The following is a 22,109-nucleotide window of genomic DNA, read 5'->3' on the forward strand; positions in this document are numbered from 1 at the left end:
ACGAGCGGGTGAGGGGAGCAGGGGGTCGAATAAAATTTTACGGCCGCGAAATCGCCCAATAATTGTTACGGCTCGCTTTGATCGCGTAAAACACGTCGTAAACGTCGAAAGGGACGAGCCCCCGGGTCGACAGGAATTACTCTTAACCCCCTTACGGCGACATTATGCCGTATTACTATTACTAGCTATGCTGCGTTTGCGTTCCACCTTCTTCCCAATATGCGTGCGAAATCATGCGTATCTTTCGGCCCGAGAAAGACCTCGCCATTAAATCTTCATCCTACAAAATTGACGAAAGAGACAGTTCCTTGACGTCACGCGATTTAAGCTTGGAGGAAATTATCTAGTTAAAATTAACTTCAAAATTCATAAGAATAATTAAAGACAACTGCTAGATATTGTAAATATGGATATTTTTTTCTTATTGCTAGTTTGAGAAATTGGTACTTGATGTAATTTATATAAAATGACATTCTAAAATATAGAGACGCGTTAAGTAAGCTCCCAAATATTAGAAATAATTGATTTTTTTCATGATGCGATTGCACATTGTTTGCACAAGAATGCACTTTTTTTATTTTTGTTTTGCACATTTCTAGTAAAAAAGTTATTTAAGAAAAAATATTTGTTTAAGTAAAATATTTTTTTCTTTCCTTTTTTCTTAATTCTTTTTCTAAGAAATATTCAAACCAAAAATCATTTCTAATATTACGAGGCTAACTTTATGCTTCTAGTACAGGGTAGTGCTGTGCGAGAATGCAATGTTATTAGTAAGCTTTTCGGTTTTACTATTCTCAAGTATTAGCCATTGTTCATTTCCATTACGGTCGTGCCGAAGAGCAACAAGTTTAATAGTCCTCGCATGCGGTTTTATCGCACAATGAATTTCTAAGTGATTGCACAGCCATATCGCGCATTCGTGGACTATATCGATCTTAAACTATATCGATTATGTGTTTTGCATACAATAATATATAAAATATAAACGGAAACATTTATTTCTGTTTTAATTTATCAACTTCATGCGACATATATCGTCACTTTCGATAAAATATCAATATAATCTGCACACCTACGAAATACTTGAAAAAAAAAAAAAAATAAAATAACTCAAGTGTATAATTTGTAAAATTGCATTACATAAGTCAAAAGGCAATCTAAAGTGACATTTACAAATTATAGATACTCTTATTCTTCATATATTTCTTTCGCGAAAAAGGAACTTGCATACTAAACACGGCCGATGGTCGGTCCGTCGGGACCGATATCCGTCGGAGAAACATATGGCACTTGTGCGACACCGAGTATACGATGTCCGTCTTGCGGGATAAGCGAAGTGCAGTCGTGTGCTATGCGAAACGGCGCAACCGAGAGAGGTCGGGCGGGAGATCTTTTAATGAAACGCGGATGTTAGAATGGCAGGAACGCTGCAAAATGGTCTAGGCGTGCTATGTATTTCACACATACACACGGGCTCGCTATAGTTTATACACGAACGAGAACGTGAGCGCGGAGCAGGCAACGAGAGACAGGCGCGCTAGTATAACTATGAAAAGCATCCGGTTCGGATACATATATATTTACACGTACACCTTATATATATATATATATATATATATATATATATATAACATATATAACATGTATGTAACATGTATGTAACATTTATGTAACATTTATATATATAAGTATGTATATGTACGTATGTATATATGTATGTAGGAGAGAGCGAGCGGGGCGTCTCGAGGCAAATTAAGCCCCTCGACTGCGCTTCGGCTTCGTTATTGAAGTGGCATTCCTGCTCAGGAACCCTCGAGAACTTGTCTCGACTCGGCGTACGTACGTGCATCTCGTGGCAACGATGCTATCGCGCTTCCTTTTTATACAGTTTAATCGCTCGCGCGAGTTTTGATTCGAAAAATCGGGAATGAAATCACTCGGGGATCTCGCTCGGGGCGAGATGATTATTTCAACGATTCGAGAAACTCTGTCCTGTCGAGCGAATAATCGCTCGAGTGTTCGATGTGTAAATCTCATGAATCTCACAAGTCGCTTCCAATTACTTTCTATACGATGGGGGGTTATAGAAGAGACCAGGAAAACGATCGTCTCATTATTCACTTATACGTTCGCCAAGTTATGAAACTCTCGAAGTACTGCTTTTGCCGTCGCGATTTTACAGACATCCTTTTCTTAAACTTGCGTATGTGTACATCTGCAGAGTTACACGGGACGAAAGACGTCATTCAGAACCGTGTCTGCTTTCTTCTTTCAGCTGAAGCGCGCGTATCAGCGAAACTAGTTAGCCTCGAGTCCGCATTGTTGCGATACAATGCGAGTCGGGTGGAACGGTAGATAAAAAGGTCGAAGGTGATGGTGCTTCACGAACGGAGCGTAGGAGGAACGAGGGGAGTGGGTGGCAAGGGGGTCTTAATAAAGGGTTGCATGTCGACGGCGTGGAAGAAAAGGGGGGGCAGGCGCGAGGGATGAAGAAAGAAATTCTTATTGCCTGGCAAGTCCGGCTTTTCCGCAATATACAGCGCAGGTGTACCGAATGTGTACCTCCCTCCCCCGCTTCCCGCCCCCTGCTCCCGCGGCCTCGCCGCGCGGAGGGTGGAAACACCCCTCGCACGCATGGTCAGTGCCGTATCCTGTATCCCGTCCACCTTCCCCTCGTTCGGAAAAATAAACCGTCGATCTTTACGATAGCATGGAAAAAAAAAAGATTCCCTCGGGCTTTATATCGTTATGATTCATAAAATCGCATTTAATTGCGAATCATTTCGCGCGTTTATCTCTTTCCACGATTATTAATCTTTCGGAATCTCGTGTCGTTGATACGTAAAATACGCGTCATCATCTGTTCGTGTATATTCGAGTGATTTTTAGCGTGCCAGTTTCTGTGACGTTATACGGGAGATGCTAAAAATATTTCCTATATAAAGCAAACAGGGATACTATACTTGCGCGATATGTCTGTTTATATCGCGACATAGATTGCGACGACCCACAATGCCGATGATAGAGTTTCGCCGCTATAAGAATTTACGAGCGTGGGATATAAGAGGTACGTTTCGTTCGCAGGCACTGTAAAATTCAACGGCAACGGTAATCGATTAAATAAACACGACAAGAAAACGCCTACGCGCCCCGCTCTCTCTCTCTCTCTCTCTCTCTCTCTCTCTTTCTCTCTTTCTCTTTCTAGTAGTCTATAAGCCTCGTCGGCGAAACAAGTCTATAACGCCTAATGACTCTATAACCTTGTTTATGCCTGGTAGAAAAGCGACCCTCAACGACAAACTGGAAACGGACTCAATCCTGTTTCTATTTCACGCGCGATAAGCCGCTGCCATCGCGGTCGTTGGAACATCGGGAGCGAGCTTATGATAAAGTCAGTATCGAAAATACACCACGGGAATCCGGCGAAATTCCGAAAGGATTTCCGCGATCACCGAGGGTGGCCGATCTATTTAGCGGCTAACCGTATCCATCCCACGCGCAATAAGCAGAATAGAATGCGAGATGGAAATATAGCGCGTCGATAACGAAATTTATAGACGAGCTCGAAAGAAGATGAAACGATATATCGCTAACAAGATATTATTATATATTCATTAATTTTTTTCACGAATAACGCGCTCTTCGAATTTACCCTTTGGTTCCTTCGGTCTCTTGTCTCTAAAAATTGAGATATTAAATTTCGCGGAATATCGTCGCTTCCCGTCCCGAGAATTCGCTCTGGCGAATTGATCAGATTTTTTTTACATCGTTCACATCGGAGTGTGTGTCAAAAAATTTTCTGCTGAGCGAAGTATTTCCTTCCCGAGTCTTCGGCCGGCCGAAAGCCCGTTTCCACCGTATCGTCCCTTTCTCGGGAGTGGGCGAACACGTCGGCCACGTTGTAGAGGGGTAGTCGGGTGGATAGAGAAGAGAACGGTAGAGAAAGAGAAAGAGAGAGAAAGAGGAGAGACAGGGGCGGCGTGGAAGGGGTGCACCGACGTTCCTGGGGGTGAGGGCGCAGGAGGCAACGTGGTGTATTGATCGAGTGGCTCTCGCGTCGAGACCAATACCACTTTCGAGTCACCCGGTATACGTGTGGGTCCGCGTACGTATCTGCGAGCGAGAGCGTGTACATGTGCACATATATATATGTGTGTATATACACGTATACATATATGAACGAGTCGCGATGCCTATGTAGCCACGAACCGACGTGCGCCGTATATACAGAGTGCTTCACGTAAAATGATCCAGTCGCGTGTCTTGAAAGATATTAGAGCCGGAAGAAAGATAGGAAAAATGCAAGGGAAAAATGGTTAAAAAATCTGGGAAAAAATCTGAAAGAAAAATCTACAATCCAGCTAGATGATATTAATATTAAAAGTATTCATTCCTAAAATATTTTCTCGAATCGAATTTTTAAAAGATTGTCTTTCAAATTTTTGTTAACAAAAAATTATCATTGCAACGTCATTTAGATTAGAATAGAATATAATAATTAGAGAAATTTAGAGCGCGATTTAAAAAAAGAGCGGAAAAGGATCTGAAAAAAGTCACAATTTAATTTTCGCAGGGTATTCGTGAGATTAAATATCTCTGCGTGTCTGTTAAAATATTTACTCGTCTCTCTCTATTACGTTTTTTTCGATCCGAATATAAAAGAGCTCCCTGTCAAGTCCATGTTTACGAGAGAAAAAAAAGTCCTAACGGAATTTATAAAATATTCAAAACAGCGGTGTGTGTATAACGTTTCTCTATGCGTATTTGTACGCAGTGGACCAAAACCGTACGCGGGTTTCGCGCGGAGAACGCGAGGCAACGATCAGAAAATAACTCAGTCGGCGCGTTTCCGCGCGTGTATCTGGGGATACGTTTGTAGGCGCACGCGCGCGCAATCGCGGGTGTGGATATGGATGCTGAAAACACCATGATCTATGGCGTGTGCGGCCCCGCGAATAACGCCGGGACACTTGGCCTGGAAAATCTCCGGAGTGCATTCGCGCGGATGCACCGGCGGCAGCCGCGTACTATATTCGCGCGCGCGCGCGCGCAAACGCATAAACGTCAATGGACGGTGCACGAGGTAGGGGAAATTACTGCTTTTTCTTCATCGCCAAGTAACTTTCATCGTGACGCACGCGTCGTCGCGATGTCTAGGAAACGTCTTCGATCACCACGAGAATATCGGTCACGTAATTTCGTAGAGATCCTCATTTTTCCAGAGACCTACGGCAAAAAATTTCCTCCTCCTCGCGACGAAAAACTAGAAAAACGCCAACAATACTTAACATTTAATTTTAATAATTTTAATAATGTCATTTTTATTATATTTATGTTCTTATTCGATCTATATCGTAAAAAGGTATTAATACTCTGTTGAATTTTGAAGTATCTCCGGCCGTAGAAATCGTAATCAAAACGTATGATCGGCCGTGTTTATAGTGTCGAGGAACGCATAAAATCGAAGAATCTTTACGTGCTTGGATCGTGAAGCGACTAGTGAAATTATTCGAGGCGCACTTTATATTTGTCGCCAAAACATCCGCAATAAAACTTAACGACGATAGTGCTTCCCCAACGCGCTCTCACGACCATAGGACTAATCCTATCAGAGAGCCCGAAAGTCGTCGAGAAGGAAAAGGTCAAGGTTCAATTTCCGACTTGAATCCTTCGGGCGATTTAAAATTTAGAATTCCATCAGAACCTGAAGCTCTTTCCATTCGGTGGCATCAGAATTCTTTCGCGCCGAACAAAATCGGAACGAGAAAATGGTGGAAAGAGATACCGGCGCGCGTGTTAACTTTAATTCTAACCATGTGTGACTTTCTATCCTATATAATTTTAATTTTAAAAAATTTAGAAATTTATTTTTAAAGTTGTAAAAAATTCTTACGAACAAGATTGAGTTCAACAACTTAATTATCATAATTAAAATCGGCATTTTTTCCTTCTGGAAAATATTTCAATGAAAAATTAAAAAGAAATTGAAACCAAGTTATTTTATTATATGTGAAAGTGTCCATTTAAGTTTACAATATTCTCGAATTGTCGAGAAATTTTTCACACAAGGAGTCATTTTTTAAGAATGGAAAAGATCTCCTTTGCGTTTCGTTTTCGCGCTAGTGACTCCCACGAGTACTATAAACGCTTTCCACCGGTGTATCATCATTGGGAAAACCACCCTTACCTTTTCTCCTCCTTCAACTTTGCGATTTCTTCGGTTTCCAGTTAACGAAGAGAGTTGTCTCTTATACGCGAAATACTGCTAAACTTGAAGTTTTGGCACGAAACTTTCCGCGATACACACACACTGCATGTTGCAACTTGGTTATCTACATCTAATCCATAAATTGTACAACTTTAGTAATCTCATCTCTCTCGATTAGAAGGTGGCGAGTGCTTGGTAAAAGTGTAAATTTGCATTTGAATAAATAATTTTCCAAATAAATTCTGATAAATTCATAATAAAAACAGAGTACCGCACACGCTGCACAAATAATTTTTTATTAATCTCCTATCTATATTAATATGAGATATATTAATCCTCTCGGAACAATAGATTGAAAGAAACGCTCCCTTATATAGGTTCTAATGGAGCTATAGACATCAGACATAGCCCATAGAAAGGCCAGAGAGGGCAATCCGTCCCTGAGGAAGGGTGGACAGTCGGCTCAGCTTCATCCCCACCAAATTCTCGTCAAGAGGGAGGGCAAGGCGCTCGATATCAAATCGTGGAAAAACCGTCGTGAAAATATCGAGAATGAAGCTGAAGACGCATTATTGTGATTCGACTGCTTATAACTCATTTTTCTCTACCTTAATCTCGATAGATTTTTGTCTCCTTCTGTCTTTCTTTTTCTAGTCACGATATTCTTTCTTACAAAGATTGCATTTCAAAAAGCAAGGAGGCACTTTTTGATTAACTAAACTCTTCGCTATATGTGTGTAAAACTAAGGAATTAAATTTAACCAACTCTGCTAACATAATTATTAAGCTTATAATCAGCTTTATCCTGATTTATCCGGAAAGTTTCAGAGAACCGTCTTGCGACCCGATATTCACGCTTTGCTATTTCTTGGCAACGCGTTCTATGACACGATATGTCATTATTAAAGAATCTTACGAGTACAATTAAGGCCGCCAGCAAAGTTGCGCACATCTGGACCCCCTGGTATCGACACACGCACACACCTGCACACTTTACACAGGACTGGTAACGCCGCATACAAAGAGAGAGAAAAAGAGAAAGAGGCAAAGAGAGGCAAAGAGAGGCAAAGAGAGACAAGGCAACTGCACCCCGTGCTTTGCGGCTGCCAAGACATTTTTCTCGCAGCGCCACTGTGCATGCATAATGCATGCACATGTGGGGGAAGGGGAGGGTCGACTCTGCCGCAGACTCCTTACGCGGCGAGAATTCGAAATCCTTTGCCGTGACAATTTTTCTCTCACCGTCCTCCCTGTTATCTTCGCGAAGATGACGGTCGCCCGGACCGTTCTGGTAACCGTCTCTCGTGTAAAAATGTCAGAATCAACGAGATACCGTTGTTCCTGTTTCACGCATACCGGGCACCATGTGAATTTCCCGAGATTTCTCGCTGGCCCGTTCGTTTCGCTCGTACAAAGTCCAACGATGCTTGTAAAAGATGCACGAAACGAGCGGTCATAAATGATGAAATGATGTCTCGACACGATATTGGGCACGTCGAGAATTGACGCTTTCAACGTGATGTCTGGAAACGGCCGGGGCGTTCCAATAATTTAACACCTACAGAATACGTGTCAGAGAGAAAGACAAGATCTTCTATTTTATTTTTAAACATCTTTCAGGACCGATGTCGAGAGATGATGAAACGTCGAATCGCCGGCGGCGCGTTCGATTGTCGACGAAAATAAAATTTCGGCCGCTATTCGCGTAATCATGATCGCGCAAAGCGAAGAAAGGGAGAGGAGGGGGGCATAAAAAATCGCCAGTGACGCAGCCAGGCGTCGCGACGCCCCGCGCACTCCCGTCATATTCCGAGAGCGGCACACGACCGGCGCTCTTCTGCGGCAGACACACGGGACCTGTTGCTGTCGAGTTTACGGTGTTTTTACGAGCGACGTTACAGCCACCCCTGAGTACGGGGGTTGAACACACCCTAGCCGTAGAAACGATATTCCTCTCTTCATTGCCGACACCTATGCGAGCACCGTCGTTGGATAGCGAAAGAGGGAAAGAACGAGACGGAGCAAGATCGAAGAAGCGCGAAAGAGAAGACAGTCAGAGTTTATCGACCGTTTCTCTCTCGCACAGAAACGACGTGTCGAATAATGACTTTAATCATCGCCGAAATAAATTTCCGCGAGTATTTCCAGAGATTAAAAAAAAAATTCAAACGCGAGAAGAAATTTTTGGGATTATATAAAATTCAAAAAGAAGACTTTAAATAAATATCTATTATTAAAAAAAAATTTCTATTATTATATATTATTAAATAAATATTATTATATATTATTAAATAAAAGTATCTTAACATTCAACGCCCCCTTTACTTTACTCGAATAAATAAAATATTTGCAAGATTGTAATAGTCACTGATTATGACCGGGCGAAGACGAGCGAACGCATCTTCTCGGAGCAAATTCCAGGAGGAATCGGCGAAAGTAACAAAGTTCGCGGCGAACGACGTGCGGATGCGACCGAGGAGTAAAGATATATAAGAGAGCCGCGGCGATTCCGTTCTCCGACTTCCGGCGAGACGACGCGGCGCGTATATGAGAGAGGGAGGAGGATGAGTCGGGCGGTAAAACAAGCGCTAAGTTTTGCGAGAGTTGCGAAACTTCTCCTCGTATAGCCGGGACAAAAGTTTCCAACTACATGGAGTTTTGTCTCGCGCAATTAGAAGTTCCCTGTATTATTCATAGCTGACGTCGCTCCCCCCCCCCGCGCTTCCTCTCTCTCTCTCTCTCCCCCGCCCCTCTTTGCTTTCGCCCTCTCCTCTATTCTCCGTCTTCCTCTCTCGTCCATCCACGTCGGTGGATGCGCCGCTTCTTCGTAACGCGCAAAACTCAAAGACCACCGCGGCGAAGAGGCGCAAGTCGCGCGTACGGTTCATGAATTTTAATGAAATCTCGAGCCCGAGATGGAGGTTCCTTCGCGTTCCCTCTCGCCTCTCGCCGTTCTTTCCTCTCTCGCTCTTTTATCCGCCGGCATCTCTCAGCCCTGCTCGCGTTCGCCGCTACGAGCATCTCCCCCGCTTGCTCCATGTACCGCCCCGTAAATGGCGTGCACATTGCATCGCCGCGAAAACAAGAAGTGGGCTCCCGGGGCAGCCGACGGCGGTATCGAGATATATTTCGGCTACGTGATATTTGAATTCAAATTGGTATTACGAAGGGAATAATAATATATTATAGTTATCGCGAGCGTTGTTGCTGCGAAACGGGAATTAAGATTGTTTTCTCTCTCTCTCTCTCTCTCTCGTCGAAAATCTTCCGGATATTTTTTATTTTTTCAACTTCTTCAAACCTATACGTGGTTATTGGGTGTTTACGAGCTGTAATCAGATAGTTTTTATAATTCATGGATAATTAATAATATTATATGGTAATGTGTCATATATTACAGTCTAAATTTGCTACTGAATAATTTCATTTGTTAATTTTTATTAATTTATTATTTTATTATTTATTTATTAATTTTTATTAATTTATTATTTTATTATTTATTAATTAATTTATTATTGATTGCATTTAAATTCGTCATTAAATTCGTAATATTTTCGTCTTGCTGAGAGACACCTACAAAGTAATAATAACTACTCTGAATATTTCAATATAATGTTGGTTATTCTACATGATACCTATAAAGAGAACGGTGGAGTTGTCAAAGAAGGAACAATATGGCATTTATGTACCGGCCTCTAATTAGATTTCGCGATAAAATTATGCCCGATATATTCCTACCGATGATAGACGGCGGGGGTGAGGCGATTCGCGTCGAGGATGAGCTGTCGCTCTCCTGTCATCTGGTACTCAGACGGAATTGGAATAGAGTTAGATCAACGATAACGCTCGTGTTTGCGCGCGATAGAGTAAGTGACGTTTGCACGTGCATAATACATACACGCATGCGAGGGTTCGCGCGCGCATAATCGCAGGTTTCTTTCCGACGCGAACTGACAGTGGCAATTGCGACAGGTCGTCGCGTGTCTGAAATCGCCCGCATGTATATGAAAACGAGACAGTACGATACTTATTTCGCGGCGAGGAACAGCGCGAGGTTATTGTTATGCCTCACCTCCCCCTCTCGACGGTGGCACGCCATTCACTTGTCACTTCAGGTCTCTACTCAAGGAAGAATATAAGAGGGAAAGCCAGAGAAGAAAGGCGTTAGGAAGGTGGAAGGTCTTTGATGATAAAGCTACGAGTTGTGTCTCATCAGGTTATTGACATTGCATTAAATACGTAATAAAAAATTGCTTTTAAATGATCACTAAGCGATTTAATTACTATGCAAATTGAATTAATCAAAATGCAAAAAAAATTAAATGCCTCCATAATTAAAATGTACGATATTAATCCAAGTTTTTGTCTGTATATTAAATGAGGAGGTTAAACGACGAAGAATCTCTCTCAAGAATAATCGTTTTCACGGATTTATTTTAGACAAGAGTAACGAGATGGACGAGACAAAAACTAAGTTTCCTGGAGGGGGACAAGGAAGATGATGGGTGAGAAGCACAGGAGGAATGATTGGAAGCCGGATAGCGGAACGCCGTTAGTTGGTGGAAAGGCAGGACAGGGGGGTAGGTCCCCCGGCGGGGACGAAAAGGGCCTAACGATCCCGAGCTACGAGCTTCTCTCTTCGCCTCGTGCAATCTCCATAGAATTACCATACGATTAAGAGAACGCCGGCCCACGAACCGGCCGTATTGGAGCGCCGAGAGTAGCCCTCGAGAGTCTTCCAATTAGCCTCTCGAAAGATCATTCTCTCTCGTCCTCACCAAGACGTGAATGCGCTGATCGAGATAATCTAAGATTCGTCCGGCGGCCCCCCTCCCTCCTCGAGAAAATTAAATCGGGAGGAAGACACGGTATACACGTTATGATCCATATTTCAGGAATAAGGGTAAACTCCCTGAATTATCTATACACATGCTATTTAGAGAATGTATGTGGGTGTAATTTTAGTGTAAAATATATAACTTCATTATATAATATTAAAGAGAAAAAAATATCTCGACACACACATAGGTTTCTACAAAGCAATATATTAATTAATTAAATATAAATTATTGAATTATTTTTATTTTTCAGCAATTTTGTAACTTTATAAAAAAAAATTGAAAAAATTGGCTTAATTAATTTATTCATCAAAAACTGATACTGTATGCATTAAGTTATTTGAAGGTAAAATTTTAGATAGAAATGAGAGTCCAGAGATAAAATAATACATCGATTTTTTCAGCATCTTTCTTCTAATATATACATTATATTCCTAATTAATTCCAATAAATAATATTAAAATCATAACTGATGAAAAGATACGTTTGATTTCAAAAACGATCTTGTATTACCGAATATTATGTTTTCAGTTATATACTCGCGAGGGGCAATTTGTATCGAGCGGCATCTCGTACTTCGTGCTTCGTGATATCAGATGCGTGTACTCTAAAATATCGCGCATGCACGCGCGTGAGCACATATTCGCAAGGAGAGTTTATATTGCACCGCGACAGCGTGAATCGCCGTTTTCTCTCTCTTCTTTCTTGTTCTCTCTCCCTGTCCCGCTCGGTTTACGAGCTTATTTTACTGGATTTTTATGATATAACGTACCCGCACCTAGCTCGAGCTCCAAGTTTATAGGTTTGAGTGATTTTATCGCCGCATAACGTATGGTTTGTTAAATCGACCTCTTGCGCGCGTGCGTGTCACACGCACGACGAATTCCGGCAAAGCGGTCCTCTCTCTCTCGATTAGATGTTTAACGATTTATTTATTAGTTCGAGTCGACGACGATCAAGTATTAGATTTGCTTCCGTCTGACAGAAATATCGCGGGACCCTCGTCGGGGTCGAAAAACGTTTTTTTCGCGCTCGAAAAAGTTTCGCTTTAACGAAGCTCGCCTCATCAACCTCGAATTAAAGCGCCGAATAACAAGAGAGTGGTCCCACCGCGAGAGCAATGACCATAACGACGACTTCCGGTCAGCAACTCCGCAATTAAAGCGACTTAAATGCAATTTCGTTAACGGTACCACTGTGCAACTGTCGTGTACGACTTGACAGCACAATAGCTCCTCACTCTTTCTCTATCTCTCCTTCCCTCCTTTCTTTTTCTCGAATTCCTCCTTTTGTTTCCTCGTATCAATATCGCAGTCAGGGATTTCTCGCATATAAAAATATATATCTATATTCACGCACCTATTTTTTTAATTTTAAAGACACATAAATTACGACACGTCAGTTTATGTAAACAGACGGAGAAAATGGTCTAAAGTAGCGACCCGCTTTGATGACATTGGAATTAGGTATTCGCCGATAAAAGTGCGAAATACAACAGCGCTCGCGAACAATATGTACGCATGTTATCTGTGAGACGAGCATTATACGGTAATTCCGCTACTTGATAATATAAGGGGGCCGCCGCGCTGCCTTATCAGCATCTGGATAGGCACACAATGCGTAATAACTCGCGCGTATCGCGGCCGTCTTTTCGCCGTCACAGCAAGCCGCTAATTAACGAATACGGGCGACGCGTAATCGCACGAGTTAATTAAAGCGAATCATGGGAATCGACCGGGAGACTTGGTTTCCGCGGAACGAGAAACGCGGGAAGGAACGTATTCGTTGAGGAACGTTTCTCTAGCGTTTAATGAAAGCTTCAGCAAAAGGCACGCACATTGCGATTTAACGTGCGAGTTTTTTTTGGCGATAAATCAGTGCGCGCGCGCGTTACAGCGCACTTTCTCGAATCGTACAAATCTCGTTAGTCGACTCCGTGAAGTTCGAGACCCGAGAAGATGAGACTCGAGAGAAAGAGAGAGCGAGAGAGAGAGAGAGAAAGCGAGAATGGCAATGGAAGCGGAGAGAGCGAGAGAGCCAGAGGCCGGTTCACCTTGGGATGCTGGAACCCTATCTGCATGCGAGTATCACAGATGAAGAAGACAGAGAGAGAGAGAGAGAAAGAGGCGGGGGAGAGGGGAAGAGCAAGACGCGGGAACAAGAAGAAAAGGAAAGCGAAGCTAGGGGAACGACATTCCAGCTGGAGCCGGAATGAGCGGCGTCAACCTCTCGAAAATCGAAGCCACGTTTCGTGCATTGTAACAACAATAATGGAACGCGCGATTAACTTTCTTCCACGATCTCCCCTATTTCTTCACGCTTGCGGCTTGTACGTCTTATTTCTCGTAACGCATATAGCGATATAGAGAATTTTATATATTAAATTATATATATTATATATGTTAAATTTCTTTTATATTTTACGTATATATTTATAATATATATTATATCTTTTTCAATTAATTTTTGAGAAGTAGACTCTTAGAAACTTTCATCGAGAATAAAAGCAAATGAGTTTTTAATCGTTTAGAGAGAAACATATGCAAGAGTGTGTTTATCTCGTGCGCCGAAGAAAATTTAATTCGCGTAAATAAATAGAGGCGCACGCTAACTATTAATTATGTAGGAGATAAGAGCGAGGGTGAATCCAGCGTGAAACGCTCTGCGAAATCAAGGTCGGTTAGTCGCAGCGAAATGCAGGACTCAACCTTTCTTCTTTCGGATTAATATTAACATATACGATGCAAGGACACAAGAGTACACGTATACATTTTGCGTCAAATCTGCACGAAATATATTTATAAAGGAATAAAATGTCCTTTCGGGAATCGATCATTCCGCGACTAACGTGGGTAAAAAAACCATTGATTTTCCCCGGTTGAAGAGCGCTATATCGAAAGTATCGAGCGGCGCCGGGTAACGACAATGACAGAAGCATCGTGCACCGGGGTATCGCACGCGTTATAGGTGTGCGCGAAGCGAAATAGAATTACTGGCCGGCGGCCAAATCGAATATGGATTTTTAATTGTTACCGTTGCATCCGAAACTGCAGATTCGCCGCGAAGATTTCGGCCGTGCTATCCTACTGATAAATAAATCGTCCTGCGCAACAATAACCGATCGCACGCGAACATGCGTCATGAGCGCTCGATGACGAGCCGTAAGTAAAGTCAGCCAATCGGAGAACGCGCCGCGCCAAATCAATAACCAGCCGATCCGTGATTAATGGCGACGCGGATTATTATCCGGCCGAATTATCTGTTTGGCTGCGGATTAATTCTGTTCGTTTTATCGCGAGCGCGAGTTTCGCCGAAAGGTTTATCGTCCCACGATTCTCCGGCTTCGATAATTATCGAAATGACCATTTATCCGTGGAGGCCGGATTTTGACCCCTACGTATCCGATGCCGTCTCTCGAGACTTTTCGATGCCGGAGGATTATGCCAGCTGCTCTGTCCATACACGAGAGGATGAGAAAAAAAGGAGGATTGGGGCCACGGTTGAAAGGCGAGTCGAGAAATCCCGCGGATTTCGGGCCGGCCCGCCTCTCTCCGCTCTTGTCTGTATTCAGGATCTACGCGCGTCCCACGGGAAATCGTCCTGAGCGTTGTGCTCGCCCCGAAAACAAGTTTTCGAAGATCAGCGCGGAGCGCTACGGGAGGAAAACGTCCCTCTACCAATTTGACCGTGACAAATCGCATTCGGAGGCTGACTGACTCTTAGAGAGAGGTACGATCGATCACCGTGATACTCGAGAAAGTAGGACAGTCCATTAACGCGAATCAAACGAATCGTCTATAGTTGCATATCTTATAATCGTACATCGTACATTTAGCGTTGAAACTAGCGAGTTCCTGTCTACGATCGTATCTCGAGCTAAATTTTCAGAATATAAATAAAATACGAAGATCTGTGTTGTTCTGTTAGCGGAGACCTGAATATTTAAGAAGCAAACTTTTTGTAACGTTTATATATTTATTTCCGACACAATTTTCACGTAACAGAGAAAAATGCGAGTCATCGTAAAAAGCAACGTCAATTTTCGCAAGAAATTTCGATTCCTTCGTAAGACCGACAAGGGGAAAGACGATGATTCGCGCAATAAAAATCGCGCGTTGTACGCGTAATGTCATCGGCGTCGAACAAAGAGGCGAAGCCCCCCTTTGTACGGTCCTGATACTGAAGCTATTTGAACGGCGCGCGCGAGCGAGCGAACGCGAGAGCAGATTATATTAAATGGCTGGTAAAACGGTCTGCTTAACATAGCGTTTATCTGCTCCTCTCGGTTTAGTACTTTTTCACTGCCTCGTCAGCCATCGCCCATAAACTCAACTACGACTATCATGCGTCTCGCTTTTTCCCAAGGAGAAAGAGAGAGAGAGAGAGAGAGAGAAAGAAAGAGAGAGAGAGAGAGAAAACTCTCGGTACATTTTTCCGCGCACGCGTGCATTGCACGCAGCCGGGCTGGTGAAGCTCGTAAAAGATACAGGACCATTAAAACGATTCATCGTCTCGAGTGCTCATCATGCTTTGACGCCCTTTTTGTTTACGATAAATCCGGACCGAGCTGTCTCTCTTGTCCTCTATTCTCGCCTCTCTTCTCTCTTTCCCGCGTTAAAGAATGACGCTTCGAATTTCTATCAAATGCATATCTCTCGTAGTCGACTTATTAATATTGTTTTTTGGTTATATTAGTTTGAAATTTAATATGTATGAAATAAAAAAATAAAAGTAAACATTTCTCACAGAATGATGAAAAAATTTATAGAATATATTGAAAATCTTATTCTAAATATATTTTAATTGCTTTAAAATATTATCACATGTAATATTATTTATATATTCCATTATTAAAATTTTTTCATACAGAATATATAATGCTCAGTAAGAGATATGTCAAAATAAAGGAAATGCATATTTTAAGAATATTTCTGAGCATTATATAAATAAAAAGAAATAAATGTAATTAATAAAATGGCTATATCTTACACAGATCTCTTTATGGAACATTGTAAAAATTTTATAATTTCACAATAAAATATCTTGGCGAGAGATTCTCTTTTGCTGTGTTTGCGTCAGCACTACTATACATGAGACATAGAGGTCAATGGCCCTCCTAAGTTTCAGGTAAAGCACAATTTAAAATTCCGATATAACCGAGCTAGAAACAGGAAATATAACGATAGAGAGAAAATGATAAGAAATAAAAATAATAAAACAATACAGAAAATTTCTCTAAAAATATTTTGAATAAAATTACAAAAGCAACCGATAGCGATCTCGCTTCCTCTCGACCACGAAAAGGGCAACGTCTCCTCTCGTCAGTCGTGAATGCGCCCGACCCTTTTGGAATATTACCGAAATAGCATAACGTCACACAAATGTGGAACGTCGTTGCCGACATCACTGTGCTTGCGCTTCGGCAACGACACTCTCGTGACTATTCTGCGTATATATGTCTAAGCGGAATCTATACATGCACACTCGACGAAGAACCGATGCGAAAGAGGGTAGCTCAACGTGTGAGGGGCGTGATGGTGTGCTTCTTCCAGCCCCGAATACTTTTGATGTAAATCGGCAACCTCTCATCGCATCTTCCCTCTTTCTCTCTCTCATTCCTTTTTCCTTCTTGATTACATCCCCCGAAAATAATTGCGCGTTTCGCGGTCTCTTGATCCGCGCGTAAAAGTAATCCAAACATCGCATAAAAATTATGTTTACGAGTTTCGAATGGGGGCCGTAGGGGTCGCTCGTCGAGGGTGGCCGAAGGGAGCCCGTACGCGGGGGTTGCAGATAGGGATCTCTTCCGATTCCTCGATTTCGGTCTATGAGCCGCGACAACGACTTGAAATGTCGGCGATATTACACGATGAAGAAGTAAGATACGCTATTCAGAAATTGAATTTCGGAGCTCGGGATGTGCTCGATCGATAAGCTGTAAAACGCCTATAACTTGAAGCGGAGAGCTTATTTATCGTTCGTTTCTCTCTCTCTCTCTCTCGCGATGATTAAATATAGAAACTTTTTTCGCGCATGTACGTTACACACCGAAGGCTGAATTTTTCGACATTATACCGGTTCTCCTAGTCCCTCCCCCCTCCCCACCTCTCCACTCCTCTGCCCAATCGATTCCGAGTTAAAAAACGCAATTTAAAAATCAATTCCAAACACAACCGGGCGCCGAAAGTCAGCGCTTTAAATAAGACCGATGATTTATGGCACGCAATAACTCGCGCTCAAGGGGAGGGAAGAGGGAAGGGGGGAGGAGGAGGAGGAGCGGCGAATAAAACTCCCACTCGCGCGAGGAGCAGATATAATCAATGACGTTGCATAAATAATAATATATCCTCGCAACATCGTTCGATTTCCGCGTCGCGTGAAAATACACGCATACATATGTATGAATGCACGATGTTGCCGCGATATGACGCGAGAGAAATCGTTTGGAACCTCCACAGTTAACCTCTATGGAAAGGCGGTTTATCGCAGCGAAATTGACTCATTTAAAAATTCCATTCATTTGTTAGCGCGACGCGAAATAAGCGAGAGCCATTCGTGCGTAAAGTTTAACGATCCAGGTGATAAAAGGAACGAACGGCGATGCTTTGGAAAGAAATCGCTCACCTGTCTTCTCCTTGATCTCGCAGAGGACAGAAAACAGAGCGGGCTTCATCCTGTGACAGTTGAGGGTGTGTTTCCTGCAAACAAGACACGAGCAAACTGTAGCGTGGCATAGGATAATCGAAATCGCGAAAAATTGCGAGAGCAAAACAAAAACTGTTCGAAGGAAAGAGCTCTCGTAGATCCACGTAACGGATAAATCTAGATCCGCGCCATTCGGTATGTAAATTACATCAGATTATATGCATTTAATGACACGTTGATTATATCAAAATGAGCCGGCTCGCTATTAATAAAAGCGTTAACTTAATTCAGGGTCGTACACTTAATTCAAGACTGTATTTAAATGGCTAACGTTTAACGCGCGCCGTGAAATTACAAGAGCTCTTTCCATTCTGCGTGGAATGCATGTATATTCTCGTGGGAGGCACGTCTGACACTCTTTGTAGCGACATCAAACACACACACAAACACGCGGATAGATGCTTAAATATCACAACGAGAGACACAGACAGGCGAGTATGTATACTTTACACGATTAAGTAGTGTGCGGACGCGGACGTGATACGGCCAAATGTATTTTATCGGGCAACTCGAGTTCCGCGTTTCTATCTTGTAGCCTTTGACAATTGTTTATTTGCAAAACGCAGCATCGATCCTCCTCGTTCATCCTCGTATTTGGATAAATGCAGAAGAAGCTTGCATATTCAGCCGTCGAATCACCGTCCACATCGCGGATAAAGTGGATATTTGCCGAGATGTATCCCGTGAGATAAATTAGACTGATTACAACGCGCCATAATTTGCCGAGCATAATTGCACGTAGATAACACGCGCGTTGTTCGTCGTCATTAATTATCCTTCATTTCATACAATTAAACCCGTAAAGATTGCGTGCCTCGCGTTTCTTAAAATAAATATGGAGATGCACCTCTTGCGCGTGACGCTGCAAGAACCGCGACGCGAAGGTACTTTATACGGACACTTTGTACGCGATTTATCCGATGTAACACGCGTTCGCATGAATCGTCGAAATTCGAAATAAAAGCCCCCCCCTCCTCATACACACGTCGTATTTTATACGCACAGCCATCATCTTGATTTTACGACGATTTACACGCGGTAACAAATAATCGACCTCGTAAATCGGAAAGTACCATTAAAATCTTTAATTGCACGTGAGTCGTAAGGATAATTTCTACCAAGATACGCTATTTTGTGACGAGTATATTTACACACGCATATTTACACAAAAGCATCCTCGTGCAAAAATATAAAATCAATAAAAAATTAGATATAAAATAAATACAAAAAATAATATAAAATAGATATATAAAGTAGATATAAAATTATATAAAAAAATAGATATAAATATGATATAAAATAGATATAAGGAATATTAATATTAAAAGATATTAAGAATGTTAATAAATATAAAAAATACAAAAAATATTAATATCGAGCTCCTTCGTACAAGGCATTATAAATATGAGACATGCGATTTATCATCGTCAAATATTTGGAGCGAAAATTAAAAGGTGTCGACGGGGGATAATCTCGAGAGGAGCGAGGAGTTGGCGAAATTAAAAGACGCATCCCGCGCGCAAGCACGTTAAAAAAATGGCGGAAAGGGGATACACATACCTCGCTTGCGCCTCGTCCAGGCTCTGATCCGTGATGTTCATAATCTGCTGGAGGATTTCGCCGATGTCCTGCTTCCTCGCCTCGACCGCCTGGTCAGGACCTTGGGTCGCGGTGCCGTCGACCGGGCCCATGCTTCCGTAACCGGCCGTGTTCTGGGCCGCCTGGCCCTGGTTTCCACCCATCAGTCCCACACCTGAACCTCCGTGTTGTAGCATATTGCCAGTCTCATCCATCAACCGGACTCTGCTGTCTTGGACCTCGCTGGTGGTTCGGTCGACCACCGCGTTGTTCGCGTGTCGCACGTCCGTATATAAATGTGTGTGTGTGTATTTGTGTTGTATCTGAACGTGTGTTTACTTATATTTGCTCCGTCGAAAGCGACCGACGGAGCGCACTACGCACGCACGCACGCACGCACACACCTACGCGTTACGCTCGTATACCAGGTGTCGCAGAAAAATACGCGTCGGGTAAGAAACTTGCACAGAAATCGGCGCGTCGTCGAACGATGCCGGGTGCGATGACGCACGTGCTCTCTCTCCTTCCTCGAGAATCCTCGCCTCGGACTCGCACACTTGGAAAAATATACTATCTTCTTTCTCTCTCTCGTACTTTATCTCCGTCGTTACGAGTACCTCGTGACTTCATGCGCTGCTGCTTCCCGCAGCGATCCCCGAAACGCGAACGTGTTGGAGGTTAGGCCGACGCCGTGGTCTTTGTCCTTCTGCGCGTATCGTTCGGCAGTTTTGACTCCGCACGCTCCGTTTTGTTCCTTTCTCTCACTCTCTCTCTCTGTCTCTCTCTCTCTCCCTCGCTCTTGCGCCGCACGCTCACCTCCAAACCTCCGATCTTCTATCCTCGTCCGTTCCGCACTCGCACACTCCTAATTACTTCAGTTTCTAAAATCTGGTATACACAATAGGGAAAAAATGGTGCCTTCGCCGGCGGTTTAAACTTTGACGGATTGTCGAGTTTTACGTATACGCGGTTGTGTCGAGACGGTCGGCGTCGCGCCCGGGCCCGCACTCCTTCCCTCGTCACCACTATGTATGTATATATATATATATATATATACAATATCCCTCTCTTTCTCTTCTTATCTTTCTTCCTCGTCGATGCGTGTGACTACTCGTTACGGCCAAGGAAGATCGGCGTCGTTTCCCGAGTCATCCGCGCCACGAACGTCCCGCGCGAAGTTGTCCGCTTGACGAGGCAGCTACGACACGGTGACGGTGACGGCGACGAGGACGACGACGCGCGCGAACCGACCGTTTCCGTCGCTCTTCTCACTGTTCTCGGTCGCTCGAGCGACTGCTACGCGACTCGCTCGCGGGTATACGTGAGCGTACGTGTACCTTGGCGATGCTGTGCGTGCGTGCGCCAATCGGCGGCCATAGTAGCCGCCGCGGCCAATCAGAGCGTCCCATGCATCGGCCGCCGCGTCTCTCCCTCTTCGTCGCGCGCCGATCCGTTGTCCGCGTGCGCATCCACCTCCTTATTTACGACGGCGTGACCTCGGCGCTCGTCACCGCGATCTCATAACCTAACCTCTCCGCGTTGCCTCGCTTCGTGGACGACGATCCTGCTCGTCTCCCGTGGACGCGACTCCTGCCCCCCGAGACGAGCGACGCAAACTTCACGGCGTACAACTCCGCCCACTGTCACCAACTGTCTTCTCTCTCTTTCTTTCTCTCTCTCTCTCTCTCTCTCTCTCTCTCTCTCTGGCTCCTCTTTGTCGCGCGATTATTTCGAGTTCGATCTCGAGCGATATCTGAACGAGATGATATCGGAGGGAGCTTTCGCGGATCGCGATGACGCGCGTCGTGGATCGCGATAAACGCGATTCCTTCGGACGAGAGAAGTTCGCGCGTCTGTGTGCGAGTCGTAAATTACGGACCCGATTGTGCGCAGACTCGAGCGCAAGATGGCCGCCGCGCGACTGGCGGCCATATTGCCGCGAAGCGGGAAACGCACTAAATCAAACGCTCGGCGTGGTTCCACGGACTTTTACGTCTCGATTTTTCAACCCGCGGATGTACAATAGCCACGCGAATTATCTATCGAAATAACATGATGTATGAAAATTGAGTTGAATATAAAGATCAACGCACCTTATATTTTGATTTAATTAGACCTGATCATCGAGAAGCTTAATTGTTTATTAAATTGAATATTAATTAATCGGACGCCTTAAATTATCCGAGCTTGCGTGGATTATTATGTTTATAAATTAGTGATAAGTATACTCACAGTAATTGAACGCGCCTTAATATTTCCGCTCAACTTCATCTTCTGTCTTCAGATACAGCGATCTATCTATATTTATTCTAATTAAAACAGATTGATTAGTAAAAATCAAAATTTTTACATATTCTTATTAAAGCCATAGATTATGTAAAAGATAGAAGAACCACAAGTATACAATCACTCACATCGACCGATGCTTAGGGATTTTCACTATATCAGTCGCAGTTGATCAATCATATGTCAGAATTACAGTGATACGTGAATATCTAGATGCAACGCTACAAGATTTCGGCAGCGTCTCGTTTGACCACGTTGCGATTGACAGCCAATTATATCGACCTGTACCTAGGGTATTAGCAACGACTAAGGCCCGGTTCCACAACTCGAGCTAATCCGAGTTTAATACGTTAAACTGGGTCCTGATTGGTCCATTCACTACTTAAACTCGGATTAACTGGATTGTGGAACTGGGCCTAACCAATCAGAGAGTCCTATTTTAAATTGGCCAATTGGCGACGTGATCAATCGGATCCCACCCCAAGATATATGTA

At 43.3% G+C, this 22,109-nt stretch overlaps 1 protein-coding gene across 11 annotated transcripts in view; it reads right to left on the minus strand.

Moving 5' to 3' along the window:
• LOC105251567 (homeobox protein extradenticle) overlaps positions 1-21,226 on the minus strand; it is a 48,408-nt gene extending 27,182 nt beyond the window's left edge. For 6 of the 11 annotated variants that reach the window (XM_011258475.3, XM_011258474.3, XM_011258473.3 and 3 more), the window contains exons 1-2: positions 19,312-21,225; positions 17,671-17,744 (exon numbers count right to left, since the gene is read on the minus strand). In XM_011258475.3, the coding sequence (XP_011256777.1) occupies positions 17,671-17,744; positions 19,312-19,544 (307 nt within the window). In that variant the 5' untranslated portion in view covers positions 19,545-21,225. Of the gene's footprint in view, positions 1-17,670; positions 17,745-19,311 lie in introns of all 11 variants that reach the window. The other 5 variants (XM_011258476.3, XM_025413727.1, XM_025413726.1 and 2 more) reach the window with 3 other exon arrangements.
• Positions 21,227-22,109: the final 883 nt, after the last annotated feature.

The sequence above is a fragment of the Camponotus floridanus genome, unplaced genomic scaffold (genome assembly GCF_003227725.1).
Source record: "Camponotus floridanus strain SB8 unplaced genomic scaffold, Cflo_v7.5 scaffold7, whole genome shotgun sequence".
Taxonomy (NCBI): Eukaryota; Metazoa; Arthropoda; class Insecta; order Hymenoptera; family Formicidae; genus Camponotus; species Camponotus floridanus.